Below are 23,351 nucleotides of genomic sequence, written 5' to 3'. Positions count from 1 at the left end.
GTACGAGTACCAGTTAATATCAGCTGCTAGTCGTAAAATGGTCCTTACATGTATGTGCGAACTTGACTTTACATGCCAGCACTCAACCAGATGAACTATCTAGCCAACCGTATGAGGGTGCAATCTCCATAGTTCGTTCACTCAAAAAATAAAACTGTACACTAAATTATAATATATAGGATTTGAGGCAATGAAGATATCAAAAAGTTGGTTTGCGGTAACACCATGTGTGTATCTACTACCAATACTCCCTGGGCAGATGTATAGAAATTTGGCTGGGATAACTACTTAAGCTTAGAGGATCGTTTCTAACTGCACTACCGCGGTACTAGTTAAAAAGCAGGACAACTCTTTTCAGATTTTACCCGAACAATCCAATAAATTTACTCCGCAGTAGTAGGGACTGACAGTTCTAGCTAAGAACAAACTCAACCTGGCAAGTAGATACACACAATAGACCTTATCGCAAATACCGGGGCACGCGCGTAAAGCTTGGAATTAGGTGCATTGTGGTCTTGCTGGTATCAAAATTTGATCCATATCTATCCCACAATGCACCTCATTCAACAGTCTGCGCTTGCGCATTGGTATTTGCGATAAGGTCTATGGTGTTACCGCAAACCAAATGTATATCAAAATGAAACACTAAGGCCTATTGGATACTTTCACAGTCAATTTGAATTACCCTATCGTGAATTTCTGAATCCTGAATACGATGTTGAGTAACAAACACAGTATACTAGGTTTAAAAAAATACCTTAGCAGGGTTTGCCCTGAACTATCTTAGTGACTATTCATCATGATCAGTTAGCTTGTGACTAGGCCCTCTGCATTTTCACTTGTCCATATTTTCTTTTAACATTGTCAATTTGAACTGGTAAGAAGTGAGTAGGATTTGAAACTTTGCATGGTGGAAATACGATAGAATAAGGTTTGCGGCAACATCACGTAATGATAGTATAAAACTTTGTAAGAAATTACTCCCTCTGAAGTAGCGTAGCTTTTGGGAAAGAAGTAATTTTTCACTCAAATATTAAAAGACTTCAGGCCTGAAGCCTTTTATTAGGCATCTGAAAGCACACAAAGTTGTGACTCAAGGGTGTTTTTTCTTTCATTATTCTCTTGCAACATCGATGACAAATCTGAGTCCAAATTTTCACAGATTTGTTAATTTATGCATGTTGGGATACACCTAGTGAGAAGTACGGCCTTTGACAATTACCAAAGGAGTCAAGTGCCTTTAAAGATATTTTGCAAAAGTCTGAAGAAATGGGAGAGTAGTTTAATGTAAGCTGAAACCTTTTCAGAAGACTTCAAAAGAGAAGCTGAAACCTTTTCAGAAGACTTCAAAAGAGAAGCAAAAACCTTTTCAGAAGACTTCAAAAGAGAAGCAAAAACCTTTTCAGAAGGCTTCAAAAGAGAAGCAAAAACACATAGAGGTGTCATAGTTTCCAACCAAATCTCTCAAAAGGAAAAGTTTAGTTGGTGTTTTTAAAGTCAAATTCTATACAAACAGTACAAATAAGATACCATTGCAAAGTTTGTTTTGTCATACGTAGCAAAGAGTTTTGTAGGCTACGTCTATTCCCAAGAGGGACTTTAAGTGACCAGAAGAGCGACTAGTATTTTCAGAGGCCGAAGGCCGAGGGAAATAGGCCCCTCTTCTGGTCACTCACAGGCCTGAGGGGAAATAGACGTACACTAGTTACCGAATTATGCCTGTCAATATGTGTTTTATAACACAGCTCGGTCTTAAATGTGAAATAAGAACAGAAATCTGGAAAAGAAAGGAAGTTTTGTAGTTGCTGTTCATGGTTCAAGTCAAGAGAGGGCAGTGTAACCGGGCACATTTTCTAAGACTAGTGCCCGCTCGGGAACTAGTTCTCGTAAAACACGGGCACACGATCACGGGACTATATTAGTTCATCCTACGTGATCGTGTTTCAGCCACCCAGAATACAGAACAAGCAAGAGGTGTGTTATAATTGCTGTTAATTACTAACATCTTACTAAAACTATTTCACAGAATAGTTGTGCGTGTAGTATTGGAGTTATTGAATGCTACCTTCTATATTAAGGTATAAACAAAACATTGTTTTGGTTTTCGTTAAGAGTTTATTCAATTTAATATTTCACAACAGTCACTCCATTCAAAGGGTGAATTTATTCAATTGGGATTCACATGTCGTCTTGTTGCAAGGAAACATTGTAATTTTAGCGGCGATTTCGACTCATTTAGATTTTTTTTAACCAAAATTAAACTCTTAGAATTAAGAGATAACATCATCACAAAATGGCAGTATTTTTTCGAAAAAGACAATAATCGGGATTATTGTGTGCCATCATCAAGTAAACAAAAAGTAAAAGAAATGTTCGGAAGTCCTTTTGGTTAATAACAATCCTACGTCATACTTAAAAACACAATTGAGCAAAAACAAAACAATAAATAAATAGTATCGTTACTTTTAATAAACCATACTTCAGGAATGCAACAACGGGTTGCCAAAAAAAGAGGGAGTTTTCCGGGTACCGCAAGGCTTCCTCTTGTGTTTTTCAATTTTTGAAAAACTTCAACTGAGGACATCAGCTGCAGAGCTGAAAAGTTTCACGAGCTGTTAACAGCTGTTCCTCTAAGACCAACACGCATTAAATTCTGCCTATAGTTTTATTATTGTTACTCCCCAACCCTAAGCTTAATGCATTGCCTTTTTTCAGCACTCATTTTCAGTACTGAATAATAAGCAATCTATTATTTTGTGAGTGCATTACTAACATTTCACTAGTTGTCTTGGTTTTGGCACAGAAACAAACAAGGATTTTATTTCAATCTAGGTTTTCTTTTAAAATCTATCTGAAATTGTACTTATGTCATAATTTAGGTAGTGGATACAATTGCTGCCTACAGTTCATGGATGACTTTCTTGCGAGATTAGACGTAGACTGAAGAGGGAAAAAAGCTTTACAAATTTTTGCATTTAAACTTCTCTTAAAAGACATCAAGATCAAGATCCATTAAACTGAATCTCAGAAGTGACTTTGTCAAATATTATTTGCATTCCATAAAAACACAATTGTTGAAAGCCTATGAAAACAGCGCCCTTAAGAGTCAGTCCAACAACCTTAGAGCAAGACGCCATGTTTGACTCGATAGCATTTCTGGAGATTGACAGGGTCACACTACCAATTTTCACCAACCTACTGCAATCTTTGAATAGCGTCAGAATCGTTGAAACCCTAGCCTATGAAAACAGAACCCTTTACATTCAGTCCAACAACTAAAAGCACGACGCCATAAATGACTTATTTCTAGAGGTTGCTTGGTTGACGGGTCACACTACCATTTTCATGGAATTTGTTTGAGCCATTACAATGTTAACAGTTGGCAACTCACGGCCGACTATCCTCGCATCCAAAAAACGCATTCACCATTTTCACACTCGACTCTATTATACCATCCTCACTGACCGTGAATAAAATAGTCTGGTTCCACTCATACTGACACTCCTATGCTTGATAATAACTGTTTCTCATTGTAGGTTAGGTGGGGTGTGAAGAGGCCGTGGCAAGGCTGGTGGGATAGTTGCTGCATGAAGTCAGTAAGATACGCCTGCCAAAAAAAATGGGAGCGAAAAAAAAAAAAAAATGATTTACTTGAAGAAGACAAAAAAAAAATCACTCAAACTAATTTTACTTCAAAGCTCATTTTGTTCAAATAATCTTAAAGTTAAACTGATTATAAATAACTTTTTTTAAAAAGTAGATTTTTGGTGTTTCTGATCAGCAGATTGTGGGGTCGAGTCCCAGTCGTGACACTTGTGTCCTTAAGCAAGAAACTTAACCATTGCTTCATCCTTCTGATGGGACGTAAAGCCCTTGGTCCCATGAGTTGTGTAACACAACACACAACACACGTACAAAAAAACAGTGCACTTATCGCCAAGAGAGAGGGTTTGCCAAGGTGTTACTGGTTTGATTGGCAGCATATTGCACCACAGCACCTTGTAAACCATTAATTCAAACGCAGTCCCCAGATTGCAGGAAATACTGTGAAGCCCCTTGAGCATGTGCGCAATAAATCTACTTACATGTAAAGGTCAAGTGGGGTCAGGCATAAAGGTCAAGTGGGGTCAGATGTAATGGTCAAATGGAGAGACAAACAAATCCATAAATACCTGAAGATCAAGCTGAAAGATAGGATCATTCAGAGCATCTGGGTCATCCTCCTCCTCATCAACCTCATCCCCACAAAGATCATGCAATCCTGTTACATGGGAACAAGCATAAAAATCTATTTCACGTTCCTGTACGAAGCACTCTCTATTTTTGACATTATTTTTAAAGTTGTTATATTTTGATTAAAATTCTAACCCGAAACTGCCACAAAAAGGAGTTCCTGAAAAGTTCTTATACTAAGCAATTATTGTGCATAGAAATGCATATGAATGGGAAAACATGTATTTAGGGAATATTTAGTAACACAGATCCAACATTAATCACAATTTTCGTTAGGAGCCAATTTATTGCTAATGCCCTTCTGTTACTAAAAAAAAGTACTATGTGTGCCTGGAAGAAGGGCGCAGAGCTTTAAGCGCTTCAATAAAAATATGCCAAACAAACCGTTTTATGTCACTGTGGTCAAGTGGTTAGACTGCAGGACTTGCAATCACAAGGTTGTGGGTTCGTATCCCCCAGTTAACCGCTGATTTCACAATGACTAGAATAAATATTGTTGTCTAGTTAATACTGAATGACAATTTCTTGATTTGTGCAATTCACAATCCTGGACGTTAAACCTATGTTTGGTGATTATTTATCCCCATTGTGGGGGTTTGCTGAGTTCCCTTGATGCAAACCTGTGAGTGGACCCTTAAAAAAAGAGCTGAAACACTACATGATGTAAGAATGATCGTGTAACGCCAAGTGAGCGTGCGGCACACATTTACACTGGTCAAATTGGGGCACCCCATTAATCCAGTAACTAGGCTTATCTCACATTATTCTAGATGTACATTATTGTTGCTAAGCTGATGTAAAGGCATGCCAAGTTTGTAAGGGGAAAAAGAAACAATTATGGAAAAAAAAAAAAACAGGAAAAAAGCGGATGTACGCTTTAAAGCGGAGAATTTCCCAGACCTGCTTGATGGGAAGATCATCTAAACAAAGATACAAAGTCTGATTTAATTAGGACACTCTGAAGTAGAAGTGATTTTTTTGTTTTTTTACCAGGGTAGATAAGACCTGATGAGTAGTCAGATAGCTGAGCTAGTAAAGCCTGCTCACTCAGTGGCCCCTCATCACCATCATCATCATCTTCATATTCATCCTCATCTTCACCTTCCTCCCAACCATCATCCTGACAAAAAAAAGAATAAGTAAATGTTACTATCAGTTTGGGTTCATAGTTCACCTTTGGTGTGTTTTGGCAGTCTTATAGGGTTTTGATACATTTGATGTGAATAAAATTTCAGGAGAGTTGCGGAAACACGGAACTATTTTAGCGCGCACAACAGATTTACCAGTACTAAAATAATTTTCATCTCCTGAGACAAACAAATATTTTTGTGACGTTGTTTTACTAATTTCTCAAAAACTACAGCACCATTAGCAAGTTATGTTATAAAGGGAAGCTTTCTACCATCATCATTATTTTCAAACTATGTAAGTTTTTAAATGTGTATCTGTGGACACGATTGGTTCACACAAAAAGTAGTGTTGACTATTTTTGTAGTAGTCATTGCGCAACGATTAACCAAGTAGTTGAAAAAGGGTAGTCGCGACTTGACAAAGCAATTAACCTCTTCAAGATCCTCTCCTCCAGCCGATGCTTGCTGCGAGACGTTGCTCTCCATTGCATTGAGTAGCTCATTTAATAATAACTTATAGATCTTCACTTGAAGAGGAATACTGGTCCATTGCTCCGGTGCTGTCGCAAGAAAGAAAGAGAAAGGCTCAAACATCTTCACGATAATGTCAAAGGTTGAGAGGGCATGGGGGATGAAAGTAAACTTATTGACTATTTATTTGTTTTGTTTGTGAATCCAAGGATTCTCAGAAAAGGGAACTTAAATACTGTACTAGCCAAGAGAAGGAAGGAAGTTTCAGTTTTAGATTTGAGAGAAAACCCACAGAGAATTATTCCAGGGAAAACCCATAGCATAAAGTAGGGACTGAAAACTCAATCTACTGACCAGCGTTGTAGCCACGGTGGGCAGTGCCAGGCAGGCCTGCCCAGCACTCTGAGTAAAATACACTGTGCTGCCCAGCACAGATTTCTCCCAGATTGCACTTCAGCCATGATGGCCCATTATCTACACGTGAATAATTTAGTTACACCGCTCTCCCTTGGTGGACTAAATTGGATTCAGAGCCCACCACTAAAATTTGTCTCGCTACAGCACCAATACTGACCCTGGTGGGATTTGATTCCCTTATTATTTATTACTCTTATTATATTTGAAACAGTAATTGAATCTTACATTGGGCTGCTTTCGATCTTGTCCGTATCCCCTCTGCTGGATTGAAGATTTGGTCTCCTTTGACGATAATTCCTTCTAATCGTTGATCTGGTTTATTGATCATGTGCTGTAGGAGTTTACTCAACGCCGTTATACTACAACAAACAAAAACAGGTTTCGAGTTAAACAAATCGACCACGTAAAAAAGGCAAGAGGTCTGAGGTCTGCAACCTGGGCTCAATTCCATATTGCTGTACAACAAAAACTATTGCTAAACATGTTTCTGCTATATAGAAAGGTTTGCGGTAACACCATGTAATGACTACCTCTAATGAGTTGGGGTGGTTCTGAAAAGAACCGTTGGTCGAGTTGAAACCAACGGTTCTTGGTCGAGTTGAAACCAACGGTTCTTTTCAGAACCACCCCAACTCATTAGAGATAGTCATTACATGGTGTTAACGCAAACCTTGCTATAGCGTATTTCCACCATGCAAAGTTTCAAATCCTACTTATGTTTCTGCAAAGCAAAACTAAGCAGGATAACATTTATGATTTGCAGATGTAAAATAATAACCTTAATCTGGTAAGCATAATTTTGTTGTGCTCAGAAACTTTCCACCATGCAAAGTTCCAAATCCTACTTAATATTGGATTGGACAAATAATTCTGACAACTTGATATTTGTTCAACCTCTCCTTGTCAATTTTAATTCCTTTCGCCAATCAAACCTAATAATATATCTGTGAATGATAACATTCAAATTTCACTTTACTTCTTTCTTTAAAACTAACCACTGCAAGACAAAGTTCTTACCTGACTTTGCTGTCATATGCGCCATAGAACATATTCTGCCTCGTGACCCAGTCGGTTAATACAAATTCTAGCGCAGGTTTGCCAGTAGGACCAGGGACACTGCTTAGGAACTCTAGCACGTCCTCCATGCAACTGTGCATAAGATGTGCAAAGACCATCAAAAGAGACTGAAAGAAAATTGACAACAAAGTTTACTTTAAAGGGATTTGGGTACTTTTTCAATATGTCCATAGATTTACATTAAACTTACAGGGTTTGAAGATAGTGATAGTAAAAAGCTTCCCTTCAAATATTACGTACTGAGGTGCTGTAGTTTTTGAGAAATGAGTAAAACAATGTCATGAAAATTCAATTATAAAAGCTGAAAATAATTTTCATGACATTGTTTTACTCATTTCTCAAAAACTACAGCACCTCAGTACGTAATATTTGAAGGGAAGCTTTTTACTATCACTATCTTCAAACCCTGTTTTCATGACATTGTTTTACTCATTTCCCAAAAACTACAGCACCTCAGCACGTAATATTTTCAGGGAAGCTTTCTACTATCATTATCTTCAAACTGTGTAAGTTTAGTGTAAATCTGTGGACATTGTATTTTAGTCCTACAAAAAGTACATACATACACCCTTCAAGTCTGATAAAATACCTTTCAATTCTACTGAGTAAAGGTACAATGAGGTATACTTAAATGGTTTTGATACGTTATTTATTTGGTTTGCGGTAACATCGTGTGTGTGTGTGTGTCTACTTGCCAGGTAGAGTTAGTTCTTAGAGAACTGTTTTGCTTTGATTCTACTATTGCGGAGTAGATTGTTCGGGTGTTCGGGAGATTTCTCAGCTCTGAAAAGAACTGTCCTACTTATTGACTATTACCATGGCAGATGGTATAGAAATAGACTGGGACTAATACTTGAGCTTATAGGATCGTAATTAACTGTACTACAGCGGAGTCAGTTCTTGAATTGGTCTCAACGTTTCAACTAGCTTGCTCTAGTCATCGTCAGGAGACTGATACCTTTGATACCTTTTGTAGATCATGCTTTTGGCCATGACATGATCCCCACTCACCCGTAGAAATTTCAGCTTCATTAGTCGTCCACTTTTGAGAAAAAGTGAAAATCATAGGGCAAGGTTTGCACAGGAACGCTGCGTAAATCCGTTGTACATACTAAACAAAATTTCGTCTTCTGAGACAAAAACTATTTTTGTGAAATTGTTTTACTCATTTCTCAAAAACTACCACACCTCAGCAAGTAATATTTTAAGGGACCCTGCCTTTTACCATAATTATCTTTAAACCATGTAAGTTTAATGTAAATCTGAGGACTTTTGTGCCGTACAAAAAATACCCAAACATTTTAATACCCATAAAGACAAATGAGATCAATCTTCTCTTATATGTCTTATCGCTGTTTCAAATAAGAACAGTTTACAGAAAAGCAAGTTAAACTGGGTCAGAACTTTTTCATAATTTTGAATCCGGTCTTGTAACATGAGTTCAGTCCAGTAAACATTTTCAGCAACAAGCCCTGTGATCTTGTAGATCCCCACCCCCTCAATTCCAACCCTGCTCACCTGCGTAACACTCAACGTCTCAGCCTGCTGCATTTTACTCAACACCGCCCTCAAGATCATATCAGAGTTATCCCCCAGAGCGCTGCCGGCCTTCGTGATGAGTATCGCAACCAGTCTTCCAACAAAGGCCGCGGTGAACTCCGATGTTGACGGGTTGAGTAGCCGTGTGACGACCTCGATGGCGTACTTTAGACCGCTACGACCCTCTGCATCCTGCCATGAGGCGATTTGGTTGTAGGCGACGGCAACGTATGCACGAAGGCACTCACCACCACTCTGCAAATGGGATATTTTCACAAACAGAAAAACAGTTCCTCAACTAAATTTTAGCCAAATCACTCATGTTATTATAAAACACCCAAGTACCATTAATTTTCCATTAATCATACAGCGCAGTGAATAATTTTTTCTAGGCGCTTTATAAGATTTATTATTAATTATTATTTGTATTATGTGCACATTACAAGTCAAAACTGAGATTCAAACTGCCTCTAGCTACCGGGCAATCTCAATGGTCTACTTGGTAAGACGCTGCTCCAGAATTGCAACGGTCGTTAGTTCAAATCTCACCCTAGTCATCGCCATTGTTATTATCGGTTGAATAATCAATGATTCCTGTAATTTTTTTAATTTTATAATCTAACTCTTTACCTGCATTTAACTGTTAAACTGTTTACCTGCATTGTTGCATTGTCATCGGTCTTTAGTGTGCAATGTGCTACAGATGGGAAGGCATTGTTGATGAGTGTGTCAGACAAAGGGACCGAACTATTCCGAACGACCACTGTTAAAATATCCAGCGTCGTCTGTGAAGTAAACACATAGTGGACGATTTAGCTTTTACAGTAAATTAGTTACATTTAAAACAAAACAGAGGTGCTCTATAGTAATGAAAATGTGACAAAATTTAAAATGCTTTTAAAGGCAGTGCACACTATTGGTAATTGTCAAAGACCAGTCTTCTTACTTGGTGTATCTCAACATATGCATAAAATAACAAACCTGTGAAAATTAGAGGTCTCAAAATCAAATTCATGGAAAGTTACTTCTTTCTCAAAAACTACATCACTTCAGTAATTACCAATAGTCACGATAGTATCCACTGCCTTTAAGACCACATGCATAAAATAACAAATCTGTGTAAATTTGGACTCAATTGGTCATCGAAGTTGCCAGAGAATAATGAAAGAAAAAACACCCTTGTTGCACAATTGTGTATGCTTTCAGATGCGTAAAAAAAGGCATCAAGCCTGAAGTACCTTATAATTTGAGTGAGAAATTACCTCTTTCTAAAAAACTACATTACTTCAGAGGAGGCCTATTCACATTGTTTTACACTATTTAAAGGTCTCCACTGCTTGTTACCAAGTGAGTTTTTATGCTAAAAATTATTTGCAGAGAAATGAGCTTTTTACCACAGACCGGAGACTCCCAATAAAGCTGAGATGGTTTTTGGCATGAAATAAATGGCCCAGTGATGTGGAATGACAGATTTGAAACTTCATAGAAAGCCACTATGATTATGCTAACAATTATTTTGAGTAATTACCAAAAGTATCCAGTTCCAGTAGAAAAGTATCCAAGAAAAAACAAAATAATTATAAACTGAAACTCCACAAAGTTATCCTACTTACCGACTGTAAGCCGATGGGCACTTTCTCAACTGGAGCAACAAGTATACTGACAAGGGTAGGCAGTAACCTTGCATGCAATGAGTCCTGACACCCTCGTCTACTGCATAGCTCTCGGAAAATCTCTTCCACCAGTGACGTCGTGGCTGGATCTGAAATTATAACAGAAATTCAAAATTGATTTATATTGGAGGGTTTGGGTACTTTTGTGAACTACACAAAACACAATGTCCACAGATTTACATTAAACCTTCACGTGTTGAAGATGATAATGGTAGAAAGCTTTCCTTAAAATGTTACGTGCTGAGGTGCAGTAGCTTTTGAGAAATGAGTACAACAATGTCAAGAAAGTAATTTTCATCTCACAAGACGAACATTAATTTAGCATGTAGAAGGTATTTAGGCGACTCTCCTGAAAACATTGCTCAGTGTTAACATTTTTACATTTTTCCTCAAACCTTGACGACTTATCTTATGAAGCTGAAACTTTAATTATATAATGCATCGTCTGTAGACAACACGTCAGGGAATCTAACTCCTTCACCAACAACACCGGCAGTACCACCCATAAGCCAAGGGGTCATATCACCTGCACCACCACTAATCTCATTTATCTCATATCTTGCAGAGTCTGTGGTGTTCAATACATAGGTGAAACAAGAACTACACCCAAGAGGTGTTTCTACGGCCACAGATCTACAGTCAAGACCCAAAAGCTGGATACACCTATAGGAAATCACTTCAATCTTCCTAATCACTCCATTTCTGACATGATTTTACAGGGCATAGAGGCACTAGGCAACCACAGAGAGACTGTTCGTTTAAGTAGGGAGAAAGACTCTGCTAGGGTAGAAACGTCAGGCCATTAAGTATTTTTTGCATTTAAATTATATAACATACATCTTTATTCACAGTGAGTATGGATTCATGTCATGGCCAAAAATTTGATCTACAAAAGGTATACAACCCGTAAGAGGCATCCTTGGTTTCAATACTAGAAATCTATGAAAATAATAATTATAGAAATTATTCAAGTCTAACTTTGGGAAAAGATTCTTAAACAACGTGCTCTAGCAGACGCAAAAATATAATAATATTGAAGTCTTGTATAGCGCACGTATCTACCAAACAAGGTACTCAAGGCGCCGAGTATATACAAACTTACAATGAAAAATATTCATCTTTCTCACCTTGATTATATTTTAAGAATAGGGCTATCGTGAGTGGTGCAATTTTACTTTCATATTGTACTGTAAAGGCGTCATCTATCTGTAGCGGAAAAAGAATATTCAGCAAAATACAAATCAGTGTGCAGTTCTGAAAACAACATACAAAGGTTCTGTTAGAAAGTTACAAAAATAACCGTTTTTTTTGTGTTGTCATGTAGGGTTTTAGAAAGACGCTTCGATGTAAAAAAAAAAAATCCAGGTTTTACATTCACAACACAGAGGTGGTTTTCACAAAGAGTTAAGACTACTACTAGCCTTAAGTTTTTTATTACTCCTAGGACTAGTCCTAAGTTAGGAAATCGACCCCCAGGTCAATTATGTTGGTGAGCAGTTTGCAACAGCATATCAAACAATTCGTTCATTGAAGAGTTGGCCTTCGTACATCAACAGGGCCCAATTTCATGGCTCTGCTTACTGTAAGCAAAGAAGCGACGCTTGCGGACGCGAGGTCGTATTTCACGGGTCAGAGTTCAGCGGTAAGCAGAGCCATGAAACTGGGCCCTGGTGGCCTTACCATTTAATTAGTTACTTATTTGTTTCATAGTCAGGATTTCTTGTATGCGCCTGAGGCATTCATAAGGAATATGTGTGACATATAAATGTACAATATTATTACTATCATTAATAAAATAACAATATCGTACTTACCGTAAGTACAACACAAACACACTCTAGTACTAGTGAGAGTACGTCATTGTTAAACTGCGTCGCTAGTTGAATCAATCCCTCCATGATCTCCGGAAGGTAAGGCACGATGATCTGTGTGCTTCCTGACGTCTTAAGATGCTCACAGAAACCATAGATAGCTCGCACTGCTGATATTCTTATCGCAGGGGGTTGGGTTGCCTCGAGACCCTTGACTGTAAACACTAAAAATCTACCAGGAAATAAATGGAGGGAGGATTACCCAAATCATCAAAGAAAGTCTATTTTTATATTGTTACGGTTCATATGCCATTCTCCACAAACATAACAGGCATATTACTATGGTGAGATTCGAACCCACGACCCTTGCAAGTCTAGAGCAGTGTCATACCAAATAGACCACCGAGATTGCCCGGTAGCTAGAGGCCATTCGAATTCCTAAGTTTTACCCTAACACCATTGTATGTATGCACTGTAGACTCGGATTTTTCCCAAATTCTGTGAACAAAATGGTATGTAAAATTCGAAATGAAACTATGTTTCATCACCTAAAGAGAGCATTCCCCTGTAACAAAACACGGAATTATTGACTCCCCAAATATTTGTGACAAGAACGTCAGGTGCACTGGTTTCTTGTTCTTCACAGCCACTGATAATGTTGCTGATTTCGATCGGCAAAAACCCCCAAATATTTTTGGAAAAACATTCTCCTTAAATTTGCTTTTAGAATTGCCTCATGACCAACCTTTGAATTAAATCTGGAGACATGGCTAATGAAAATCTACTGGCTGCCCACAGCGCCCGTCCAAGTAAAAATGGCGAGACTGTCAAATAAAAGAGAATACCACATATATAAAAAGAGTTTAAATTATCATTGAAAATTATGATATAAAATAGAAACTGCTTATTACAGGGTCAAGGATCACTCTTGCTCAAAATACCCAGCTGCTAGACAAACTTTCCGCCATTTTGGTTTGCGGTAACACCACGTGTTGGTGGCACGGTTGGCTTGTGCGTAAAGCGCTCGCCTCTCACCAAGGTGACCGCGGTTCGATTCCCGGCCAGGGCCATATGTGAGCTGAGTTGTGAGTTTGTTCTCTGCTGTGCTACGAGGGTTTTCCAGACCATCCGGTTTTCCTCCCTCGGGAAAAATCAAACACTTTCGATCTTGGCTGTGCTCCGTGGTCATAATGGGTTGATGTGGCTGGCAGCTAAATGCGCCCTTGCATGCCTGCTTCTTGAACACGTTGTAGCCGCGTCCTTCGCAATTCAGCTCTTAGCTGCGATGATTAGCCCCACCCCCATGTGTGTTTCTACTTGCCAGGTAAATTATGTTCTTTTGAGAACTTGTCTTGCTTTATATTCTACTATCGCGTAGTAGGTTTTCGGAATTCAGGATAATTCTCAGTTCGGAAAAGAACTGCCCTGCTTATTAACTGGGCAGAAGGTAGAAAATCAGCCGGGACTACTAGTTTAGCTTTAATGGATCGAGGGGACTTCTCGTTATAAACTTCACTACCACGGAGTGAGTTCCTCATTTGTACCTGGTTTGTTGAGGTCACTGAGTACAATGTTGGTCAGGAAGGAGTTCATGTCAAAGGTCAACTTCCCGCTGGCCGTCCTGTCAATGATGAGTGACTTGATGGAACCTAACGCTAGCATGCACGATTCATGAACTTTCCACCTGCACAAATAATCAACAATATCAAGTAATAAATCAATCAAAGATGTATAGACCTCATGCATTGGCCGCCATCAGTGTGAGGTCAAGAAATGGTCATGAAATGACCGTAGTGAGGGCACTGTATTGGGCTTGTGATGTCATTATGTTAGGGCTCTATAGAGACCGCCAACATGAGGGCAAGATGGCATAGTTAATAGAGCATCAGTACGTTAATTCGGAGGTTCCAGGTTTAAAACAAGCTCTCATGAAGCTTCTTTTAAAAGTTTAAAATCAAACAGTCAAAGTTAAACAAACAAATATTTCCAAAGAGATTCTCGAATGCAATCAGATTTGATAAAATAGTCTAGAGTTCCGTTAGTATAGTAGTAAAAAAAAAAACGTCTGTCAGGAAACTTTTTTCAAATTATTGGTAGCAAATTTTATAGTCAGCAGGTTTGTGAACAGAGTCGGTTAGATTGCAGGAAACACAAACGTTGTTTTTTAAGTCAATGACGAGGCCTGCCGGTTTCTGTGAAGCTAGAGACATGCAAGATTCTTGACTTTAGGGACAGATTCTTACCAATTTGCTCCTGCTGGTGTGTCGATGTTCTGATCTGCATCGTGTAGATGTTTCATAGCAGCTTGAACGATACCAACAGCACTCTCCTGAGGGAACTCACCAGCGAGGGACTGTAGAGAAATGAAACAAACTCATGGCATTCAAACTTTAACAAATTACCAAAAAAAAAAAATGTGAACAATGAATTGTACTTATGACAATTTTGTATCTGTTTCATAAACAATTACTCTTGTTAGGATTAAGCTTGATACAGCTATGTTGAGTGTTTTGGAAAAGTGGTCACCGCAAATTTTGTCATTTACAAAGTGTGGGATTGAATCCCAGCTTAGCTTGTGTCCTTGCAAACAAATATTTTCCCATGGTTCTCTTCTAACACTGGCCAAATGCCGGTTAAAACACAGAGGTTGTGTAAGCAGTCAGTAGTTTGGTAAGAGTTGCCCTCCTCTTTTGGAAAACACCTGCGAACAAGTCAAAGTGATCTGGCTGGCAATTTTACTGATGAAAAGCATCCCTATTTACTAGTGAAAATACAGACTTCCAAGACAAAAACAGACACAATGGTCTTGAAGGTCAGCTAATTACAATACTGACCGAAGCCATACAGTCTTACCAGGAGGAGATCTTGGGCTGAGATGCGGACATTGTAGGAATAAGAATCATCGTCTTCGTCAACTACAAACTGATTGGGATTCTCTGTCCATTGCTTGACCTGAAAAGTAGCAAGAGACACCCATCAAAAAGGAATGAGATTTGTCCTAAATCTACTTGAACAGTACACTCGTTAGCAATCTGGTTTAGTGTAGAACTGTTAACTTACGTATAAATGTAAGTTAATAACATAGAGCTATGAATGTTAACTGGAATGCTAGCTGTTAATCCCACATGCTTAATTTTTTAGAAACCTCCTTGACGCAGACATGATTGAGGCTTGAGCATAACTGTAGAATGAATACATTTTTCATAGAAATTACACTCGAGTTGAAACTGATAAGCGCACAAAAGTATGCAAGTTCATTGATTGATCATGCATTCAGTTTATAAATTTTACCTCACAGAAAGAACAAAAAGCACAAATCTGAGCAACAGTCGTAACAAAATCTCAAGCTTTTTTTACATAGGTCTGTAACAAACACGGATGCCCTGACATGGCTCAAAGCCATTGGACACTTTCGGTACAGAAAAAAAATTAAAAGTTCACAGATTTACAAATAATTTACAGGGTTTACTGAAGGTAATGGTGAAAGACTTCTCTGTAATATTATTCCATAAATTGCTTTAGTTTTTTGAAAAAACATTAAAACAATATCAATTCTCGATACGAGAATTACGTTCTCGATACGAGAATTACGGATTTATTTCAAACACATGTCATGACACGGCAAAACGTGCGGAAACAAGGGTGGGTTTTCCCGTTATTTTCTCCCGACTCCGATGACTGATTGAGAATAAATTTTCACAGGTTTGTTATTTTATATATAAGTTGTGATACACGAAGTGTGGGCCTTGGACAATACTGTTTACCGAAAGTGTCCAATGGCTTTAAAACGCAGCATGACCTAGTGCTCTGGCCAACATGCTTCATGGTTAATGGTCAAACCTGCTCTTCCGTAATCTCCATGTACATCACCAAGTAATACATCAACAGGCTACTGTTCTTCTTCACCAAACTTCGGAATTTAGACGTCTCGATCATAGCTGTGACAAACTCAAAGATTTTGAAGACCAGATTCTCAAAGCCCAATACCTCCCCTGTAACAAAAACAACAAGAAACATGACATCAGGTCACTTCGGCTGGACACAACAGGGCCCTATTTGATGAGGCTACATTTGGATCCTAAGCTTAACCTAGGTACCGGGTTGTAGCTGCATTTGTAGGTACAGGGGTGGATTCCACAAAGAGTTAAAACTTGTCTTATCTCGACTTAGGATGAGTTGCTCGTCCAAACTTAGGACTAGCCATGCCTTTTTTAGTATCTCCTAGGCTCTTTATGAAATCCATCCCTGGTTTTGAGCAACAAAGAGGTTTGGGCCTCATTTTGGTAGCTACATTTAGGTACTGTGTTTGGGCTACATTTGTAGGTAAAGACTTGGTGCTATATTTAGATTTGGGCTTCATTTACCAACTGGGTTGTTTGGGCTTCACTCAAACCCAAACAACATTTAGGTATCTGGGTACGTTTTAGGTGCTGAGTTGGGGCTACACTCAGATCCTGAGCTACATTTAGGCATCTGGGTATATTTAGGTGCTGGGTTGAAGCTTACATTTGGGATACATTTAGGTGCTAGATTGGGGCTAAACTCAGATACCGGGCTACATTCAGATCTCGAGCTACAGGTATATGGGTCCATTTAGGTGCTGACATGGAGCTAAACTCAAATCCCAAGCTACATTCAGGTATCTAGGTATATTTAGGTGCTGCATGACTCGAACTAAACTCAAATCCCAGGCTACATGTACATTCAGTCATCTAGGTATATTAAGGTGCTGGGTTGGGGCTAACTCAGATCCCAGGCTACATTCAGGTATCTAGGTATATTTAGGTGCTGACATGGAGCTAAACTCAGATCCCAGGCTACATTCAGGTATCTACATGTAGGTATATTTAGGTGCTGACATGGAGCTAAACTCAGATCCCAGGCTACATTCAGTCATCTAGGTATATTTAGGTGCTGACATGGAGCTAAACTCAGATCCCAGGCTACATTCAGGTATCTAGGTATATTTAGGTGCTGGGTTGAGGCTAACTCAGATCCCAGGCTACATTCAGGTATCTAGGTATATTAAGGTGCTGACATGGAGCTAAACTCAAATCCCAGGCTACATTCAGGTATCTAGGTATATTTAGGTGCTGCATGACTCGAACTAAACTCAGATCCCAGGCTACATTCAGGTATCTAGGTATATTTAGGTGTTGCATGACTAAAACTAAACTTAAATCCCAGGCTACATTCAGTCATATCTGGGTATATTTAGGTGCTGGGTTAGGGCTAACTCAGATCCTGCGCTTCATTCAGGTTTTTGTGTACATTTAGGTGCTGACTCGGGGCTAAACTCAGATCCTGGGCTACATACAGTTATCTAGGTATATTAAGGTGCTGGGTTGGGGCTACATTCAGGTTTTTGGGTACATTTAGGTGTCAACACAACATACCATCGGAGTCCACTGGATTATCGATCTCTTCTGAATCATTCACACATGTCGCTACATAGATGGTTGCACACTCCGTTAACATTGTCCATATGGTAGGTAAGATCTGACCCATCCATTTACTCATGTAACTTGGGAAGAACTTAATCAGTGTCGTCAGAGCCTGCATGGACCAAAAGATAAACAAATAAAACAGGAAGAAGTGAATCAAATGAAATCTGAATTCATTTTCTCTATAGCAAGATTAGAAAAATGGTCTTCCGATGAAATAGGTTCCTTGCTCAGCGGGCCTACAGCCTAATTTTTGGTAAGATGGTAAAATTTTTTATTATGACGTCATGCATGATATTTAGAGCTGCGTATATAGCAGCAGTCACAGGTTGATCACCCCTGTATGGCTTCCAACTTTCATCCCCGAGCAAAGATATTTACAAGATGGGGAAAATTCTTTAAGATTTTGTCCATACCTTGATGACTTCCATTTTGAGTCCGCAGTCGGATGTTGCTCCATAAGGAACATTTAGTGCATGAGCAAACGCTTCTGTAAACTTTGGTAGAACTGGAAACAGGAGAGATTTGGCAGCATCCTAAAACAGAAGAAACATTTAAAAACTGTTTTCATAATTACACATTCTGATTGCAATAATAGTAACGCATCGTGCTCAATTACACAAGTGCCATGACCGGGATTCGAACCCACACTCCGATGACTTAATCACCAGAACTTGAATTCGATGCTCCACTCATGACATGACACCCCACCCTAAAAAATAAACATCGTCAACGTACTAATCACCTTTGTTGCATCACTGATGCTCATGATGTTGTAGATAATATTAGCGCATTCATTAAAGATCTCAACCGCTCTGCCTCTGGTCCGTATACTGTACATGTCGGCCTGGACAAAGATGCGATACATTTCTGGGAGAATGACGGGGGCTACGTGTGGCATCTGAACATCGGTTACCTCTCTTGTGAATTCTTCAAAGATAAAAAATGCACCAAAAGGAAGTTTAGATTAAACAATTTTCCAGTGCCACTCTCCTAGTTCACTAACATCTTGTATTACTTTAACTCATACATATTTTCATGATCGAGAGCCGAATTCTCACTGTTCCATTTACCATCCTGTCCTAGGTGCTATGTTTGGTACTTGCCAAAGGGCAAGCCAAGTATTTACGCACAGGGTATGGGCATCAGTCACGCACAGGGACAATACGAATGCAATGCAGACTGTCGCAAACAGTCTACTGCGCATGCGTTTTACAAAGCAATTATCGAACTTCCACACCCACATTACACACACGCGAACATCGCTTACACATAAAAAGATGGTTGCACACTAACAAATTACCAGCCAAAACAGCATGTAACGTATACACATTTTCACTGGGTCCCTGCTAGTTTTTGCTTAGAACACAAAATTTAAGAGCATACTTTCCTGCCGCAGCAGCTCTACAACATTAGACTTGTTTTAGTCCTACCTGTAAGTACTCTCATTGCACCATGGACGGCGTCACCGTTTCCACTGGTGATCAAGTCCATCAGCTCCGTCAGAAGCTCCGGCCACGACTCTGGCCAATCCCATGATGCAATAGCAGAGATGGCGTACGCCACACTAGAGCGAACCTTACTGATTGACTCACGCAGTCCCACTGGTAGCATCTTGCGGATTTCTGTCTTGGCCTACATATAATGTTTGACATGTTTCACGGAAACAATTACACTTCTGTCTGTACATTTTACAAAAAAGATACCCTGTCTTTTCAAAATGCTAACTACAGGGGCTAAAGTCAACATTTTCTCCTGAGTATACTGTCTGAAAAGCCAAGACCACAGTGGTGTTTTTCCAGAGCCACACGCCTGCCAAAAAAGATTCACACATGGTTGTACCCGCAAGTTAACTAGATATCACCTTCTCATTTTCCACACCATGAAAAGCTTCAATCATTATTGAATGCACTTAAACTGTTCAGAGTAAAATGAGATGAGGTTTCAGCTTCGTGTGTTTTCCTTCTGTTCCCCCTGTTACTTATGTTTGAAGTTAAACATACAAAGAATCTTTGTATGTTTTTTCTTGTAACAAAATGAGGAGAGTTTAACAAATTTGATTGTGTATTTTTGTACTGAGGACCTCCATGGAAAGCAGAGCTGGGTGATGATCAGAGTTTTTAAAAAATTAAAGACGTAAAAAAAAAAAAAATGAAAAAATGTAAGACATAAGTGTCATGACATAACTGTCAATGATTACCTCATCTGTGGTAACTGGCGGGTTAAACTTTTCCGATTCTTTGTTCCAATGGGCTTCAACATACTGCTTCAAAATAAGTGACGCAAGCTGTACAAAAGAACAAGAAAGTCTGCATGTTAAATAGAGTACCTTTGTCACGTTAAGATCATTGGTTCTTGTCAACATAATGCCTACTATTTAGAGGTAGTATTATAAAAGTCAGATGTTAAAGGAACACGTTGCCTTGGATTGGATGAGTTGGTTTATAAAAATCGTTTGAAACCGTTTGTTATAAAATGCACATGGTTAGAAATATGTTTTAAAAGTAGAATATAATGATCCACACAAGTATCACTCAAAATTGCACGGTTTTCATTTTACGTCGCGAACTATAACGGTCGGCCATTTATGGGAGTCAAAAAATTGACTCCCATAAATGGTCGACCGGGTTAGTCGACGAGGTAAAAAGAAAACCACGCAATTTCGAGGCATATTTGTGTAGATCATTGTATTCTACTTTTACAACATCTTTCTAACCATATCAATTTTATAACAAATGGTTACAGGACGCTTTTCAAAGACCAACTCGACCGATCCAAGGCAACGTGTTCCTTTAAAGTTTCAGCTGAATACAGGGTGATCCGAATACAGTGTCTGTGTACTTGCTGAGAAAACTGTAACAGCATTTTCACAAGACAATTAGCGATGTGACAGCAAGTACCAACTGCGCCATGTGGCAGCTGCATACGCGAACAGACACAAACCCAATGAAATCTGAGAAACAATCCATGCATGAATCTTTCTCAGTTTAAATCGTTTTGGGATGAAAAGTATCCAAACCATACTACTTTGAAGGGAAACGTGTCTCAACATATTTTATACTATTTTATACTATCGACAGCTGCAGTGCTTCTCAGTAAGTTTTTGGTCATTCATTTTATGAGTATTTTACAATTCTTTTTACCCTACCCTTCAGGAACATAGGTGGTGGACTTCTCATACATAAAAAGAGTAGGAATAGAAAGATGAAAATCACCTACCTGTCTGATTGCCAAAGCACCGTTAGGATCAAGTGTCAGCTGAGCCAGATGTACTCCAAACTCTGAAGGAGAAAAGGCCACAATTCAAATGATTTCCATGAATACAATTCAGTCAGTCTTAGGTTTTACACAATTTTAAAATCAGGGAAAAAAGGTTCTTGTTTAATAAAAGGCCATGAAAATGAATGAGGTTTTTTTCTACTTCATATTTTATTAATGAATTAGGCCAAGGTGGGATTTGAACCCGAGTCCACCAGAGGTAAAGGCAGCTGGAAAGAAACCACTGAGAAAACCTGATCCCAGAGATTGGCTAACCGTGGATTAATACCCCCAAATGAGTTGAGTTTTGACCTATGCCCAAGGTCATAGAGCTGCTTAAGCACAAAAAGTAGCTAAGCACAACAAAGTTATGCTTACCAGAATAAGGTTACCAGCTAAACCACCATGCCACATGTACAATTTGTGACTGGTAATCTGCTCATTTCTGGTAAGCAGACAATTGTAAAGCAATATTTTCTGCTTTTAAAAGCAGCTCGATGAAATTGGGCACTGATCTGACCCTCACCTTCTGTGACCTCGAGGACCTTCAGCTGCTCCTCTCCTAGATTCCGAACATCTTGTTGAGGTGAAAGAATTGCTGTCAAGCTGTCATAGAGAGCGTCTCGCAGCGAGCGACTCACATCGCCTCCGTTGAAGCCAGCCATCCTACTCTGCCGTGAAATTACGCTGAAATAATAAGATTCTCCTGAAATAAAAAATAAAATAAAAATACAATCAATTATCAACCATACTCCTCTTTTTAATAGGTGGAAATTTGCATTGGGGATAAAAAATAATTTTGGTTTCACCCATATATATACGACGTTGTGTGTAACACTGTACAAATCTACAATCAGTACTTTCCCCAGCTCTGTGAAAAGAACCACAGGTATAAAACTCGGGTGGAATTCGAACCCACGTCCGCCCTTTGCAAGTCTTTGCATATTCCTGATGAGGCTTTAGGCTCTACTGGCTTATATTACTTTTAGGGAATCTTTCTTGTGAATGTTAAGTTAAAAAAATTAATTTAAAAAGTAACAAACTCATCTCATTAGGCATTTCCTCGGTCATTATGCTTGACCCCATCCCCCTCCCCTCCCAACCATAGGAGTTATAAGCCTAAATAAAAAAACTATATAGTTGGTATGCATTTATAAAACTTTTTGGGTGGAAGTGTTGGCTCCAAGTCTAAGTAAGAAGAGCCAGTTGTTCTCTACATTTCTCAAACAGTAAAGTCTGCATGTCTCCTGAAAACGAGCGGAGTGTACTGTTCTAAACTTCAAAACCACACTGCCTCTTCCCAGTTAGAGTCAACACCTCTTGCTCCGAGTTCCCTTGGCGGGAAGATCATCTAAACAAACAAAAGAGTTTAATAATAATGTATAATTCTACCTGCAAGCTTAATGTTTCTTTAAGAAAAAGGCATGCGTTTGTCAATGAATAGACTAAACTGGCAGTTAGGCTGGCTAGCAATTTCCAGAACAACTTGCATTCTATTTTAAAGTTTGGGGCAATACAACTAAAAAGACTGAGCGGACAAGCTTGTTTGGAGCGACCTATTTATGATGTTGGGGGCAGGACAGGGCCAAGCAGTTGGGCAATTCTGTAGTCTAGTAGTTTAGATGCAATACGTGTTCCACTGACATTTTATTATGACGAGCAGAACAGAAGATATTTAATTCAGATTAACGATACATCAGTCAGGCAAAGCACTGTCAGCGTGGAGGAAAAATTATGGTTGTTTTTACTGTTTTACTTTACTTAAATACTGTACTGTAGTCAGTGACCTGGTGACAGTGACACTGATGACTGACTCAGTGACAGTGACATTGACACAGACACTGATGCAGTCATCTGGTCATGACACCGTCACCGTCACCGTGAGCAGTGTATCTCAGCATACCTCCATGATCTCACAATCAGTTTATATATTTTATATTCGTAGCTCGACTTAGACTCAATATATGGCGCACATGATAATCACAGCCAGCAGACACAGACAGCGCCGAACACTCCAGAGCCAGGCATGCAGAGGAGACTCGATCGATGCTCAATAAAGTTGTTGCTGATTAGTTTTTAGAAAACAAGAACATATTTACAAACTAATATAACGAACTACACTCAGATCTTATTATGTATAAACAATGTGAAGCACAACTCTACATTTACCTCTTTGATAAAACTTTGTTTCAGCCGGCTAAACTGCACTGCTCTGAACAAGAAACTTCACACAGCTAGCGCGCCATTCGGGTTCACCATCTAACCGGAAACCACAGACAGTGAGGTCAATACCGCAGG

At 39.0% G+C, this 23,351-nt stretch overlaps 1 protein-coding gene across 1 annotated transcript; it reads right to left on the bottom strand.

Moving 5' to 3' along the window:
- Nucleotides 1-1,761: 1,761 nt before the first annotated feature.
- Nucleotides 1,762-23,305, bottom strand: LOC117306976 (importin-9-like). The gene is made up of 24 exons (XM_033791580.1): nucleotides 23,223-23,305; nucleotides 21,580-21,759; nucleotides 21,015-21,076; nucleotides 19,996-20,082; nucleotides 19,229-19,430; nucleotides 18,541-18,725; nucleotides 18,212-18,331; nucleotides 17,748-17,907; nucleotides 16,192-16,343; nucleotides 15,205-15,303; nucleotides 14,595-14,704; nucleotides 13,896-14,035; nucleotides 13,097-13,175; nucleotides 12,355-12,583; nucleotides 11,668-11,746; nucleotides 10,481-10,629; nucleotides 9,524-9,652; nucleotides 8,847-9,122; nucleotides 7,269-7,435; nucleotides 6,477-6,610; nucleotides 5,796-5,923; nucleotides 5,224-5,353; nucleotides 4,173-4,261; nucleotides 1,762-3,607 (listed from the first exon to the last, which is right to left on the bottom strand). The coding sequence occupies exons 2-24, from the start codon at nucleotides 21,716-21,718 to the stop codon at nucleotides 3,491-3,493; spliced, it is 3,162 nt and encodes a 1,053-aa protein (XP_033647471.1). The 5' UTR covers nucleotides 21,719-21,759; nucleotides 23,223-23,305; the 3' UTR covers nucleotides 1,762-3,490.
- Between the last annotated feature and the right edge of the window lie 46 nt (nucleotides 23,306-23,351).

This window comes from Asterias rubens, chromosome 2 (genome assembly GCF_902459465.1).
Source record: "Asterias rubens chromosome 2, eAstRub1.3, whole genome shotgun sequence".
In the NCBI taxonomy this organism is placed as follows: Eukaryota; Metazoa; Echinodermata; class Asteroidea; order Forcipulatida; family Asteriidae; genus Asterias; species Asterias rubens.
Note: the sequence above shows the minus strand (reverse complement) of the source record. Positions and strands in the feature narration are given on the sequence as shown.

Bases quoted from the DNA above. Each gene is read 5' to 3' on its own strand.
- LOC117306976 (XM_033791580.1), bottom strand. From the start codon at position 21,718: ATGGCTGGCTTCAACGGAGGCGATGTGAGTCGCTCGCTGCGAGACGCT. The intron at 16,344-17,747 runs GTATGTTGTGTT...TTTTTGTTACAG, and splicing joins TAATCCAGTGGACTCCGATG to GGGAGGTATTGGGCTTTGAG. The intron at 5,924-6,476 runs GTAAGATTCAAT...TTCTTGCGACAG, and splicing joins AAGATCGAAAGCAGCCCAAT to CACCGGAGCAATGGACCAGT.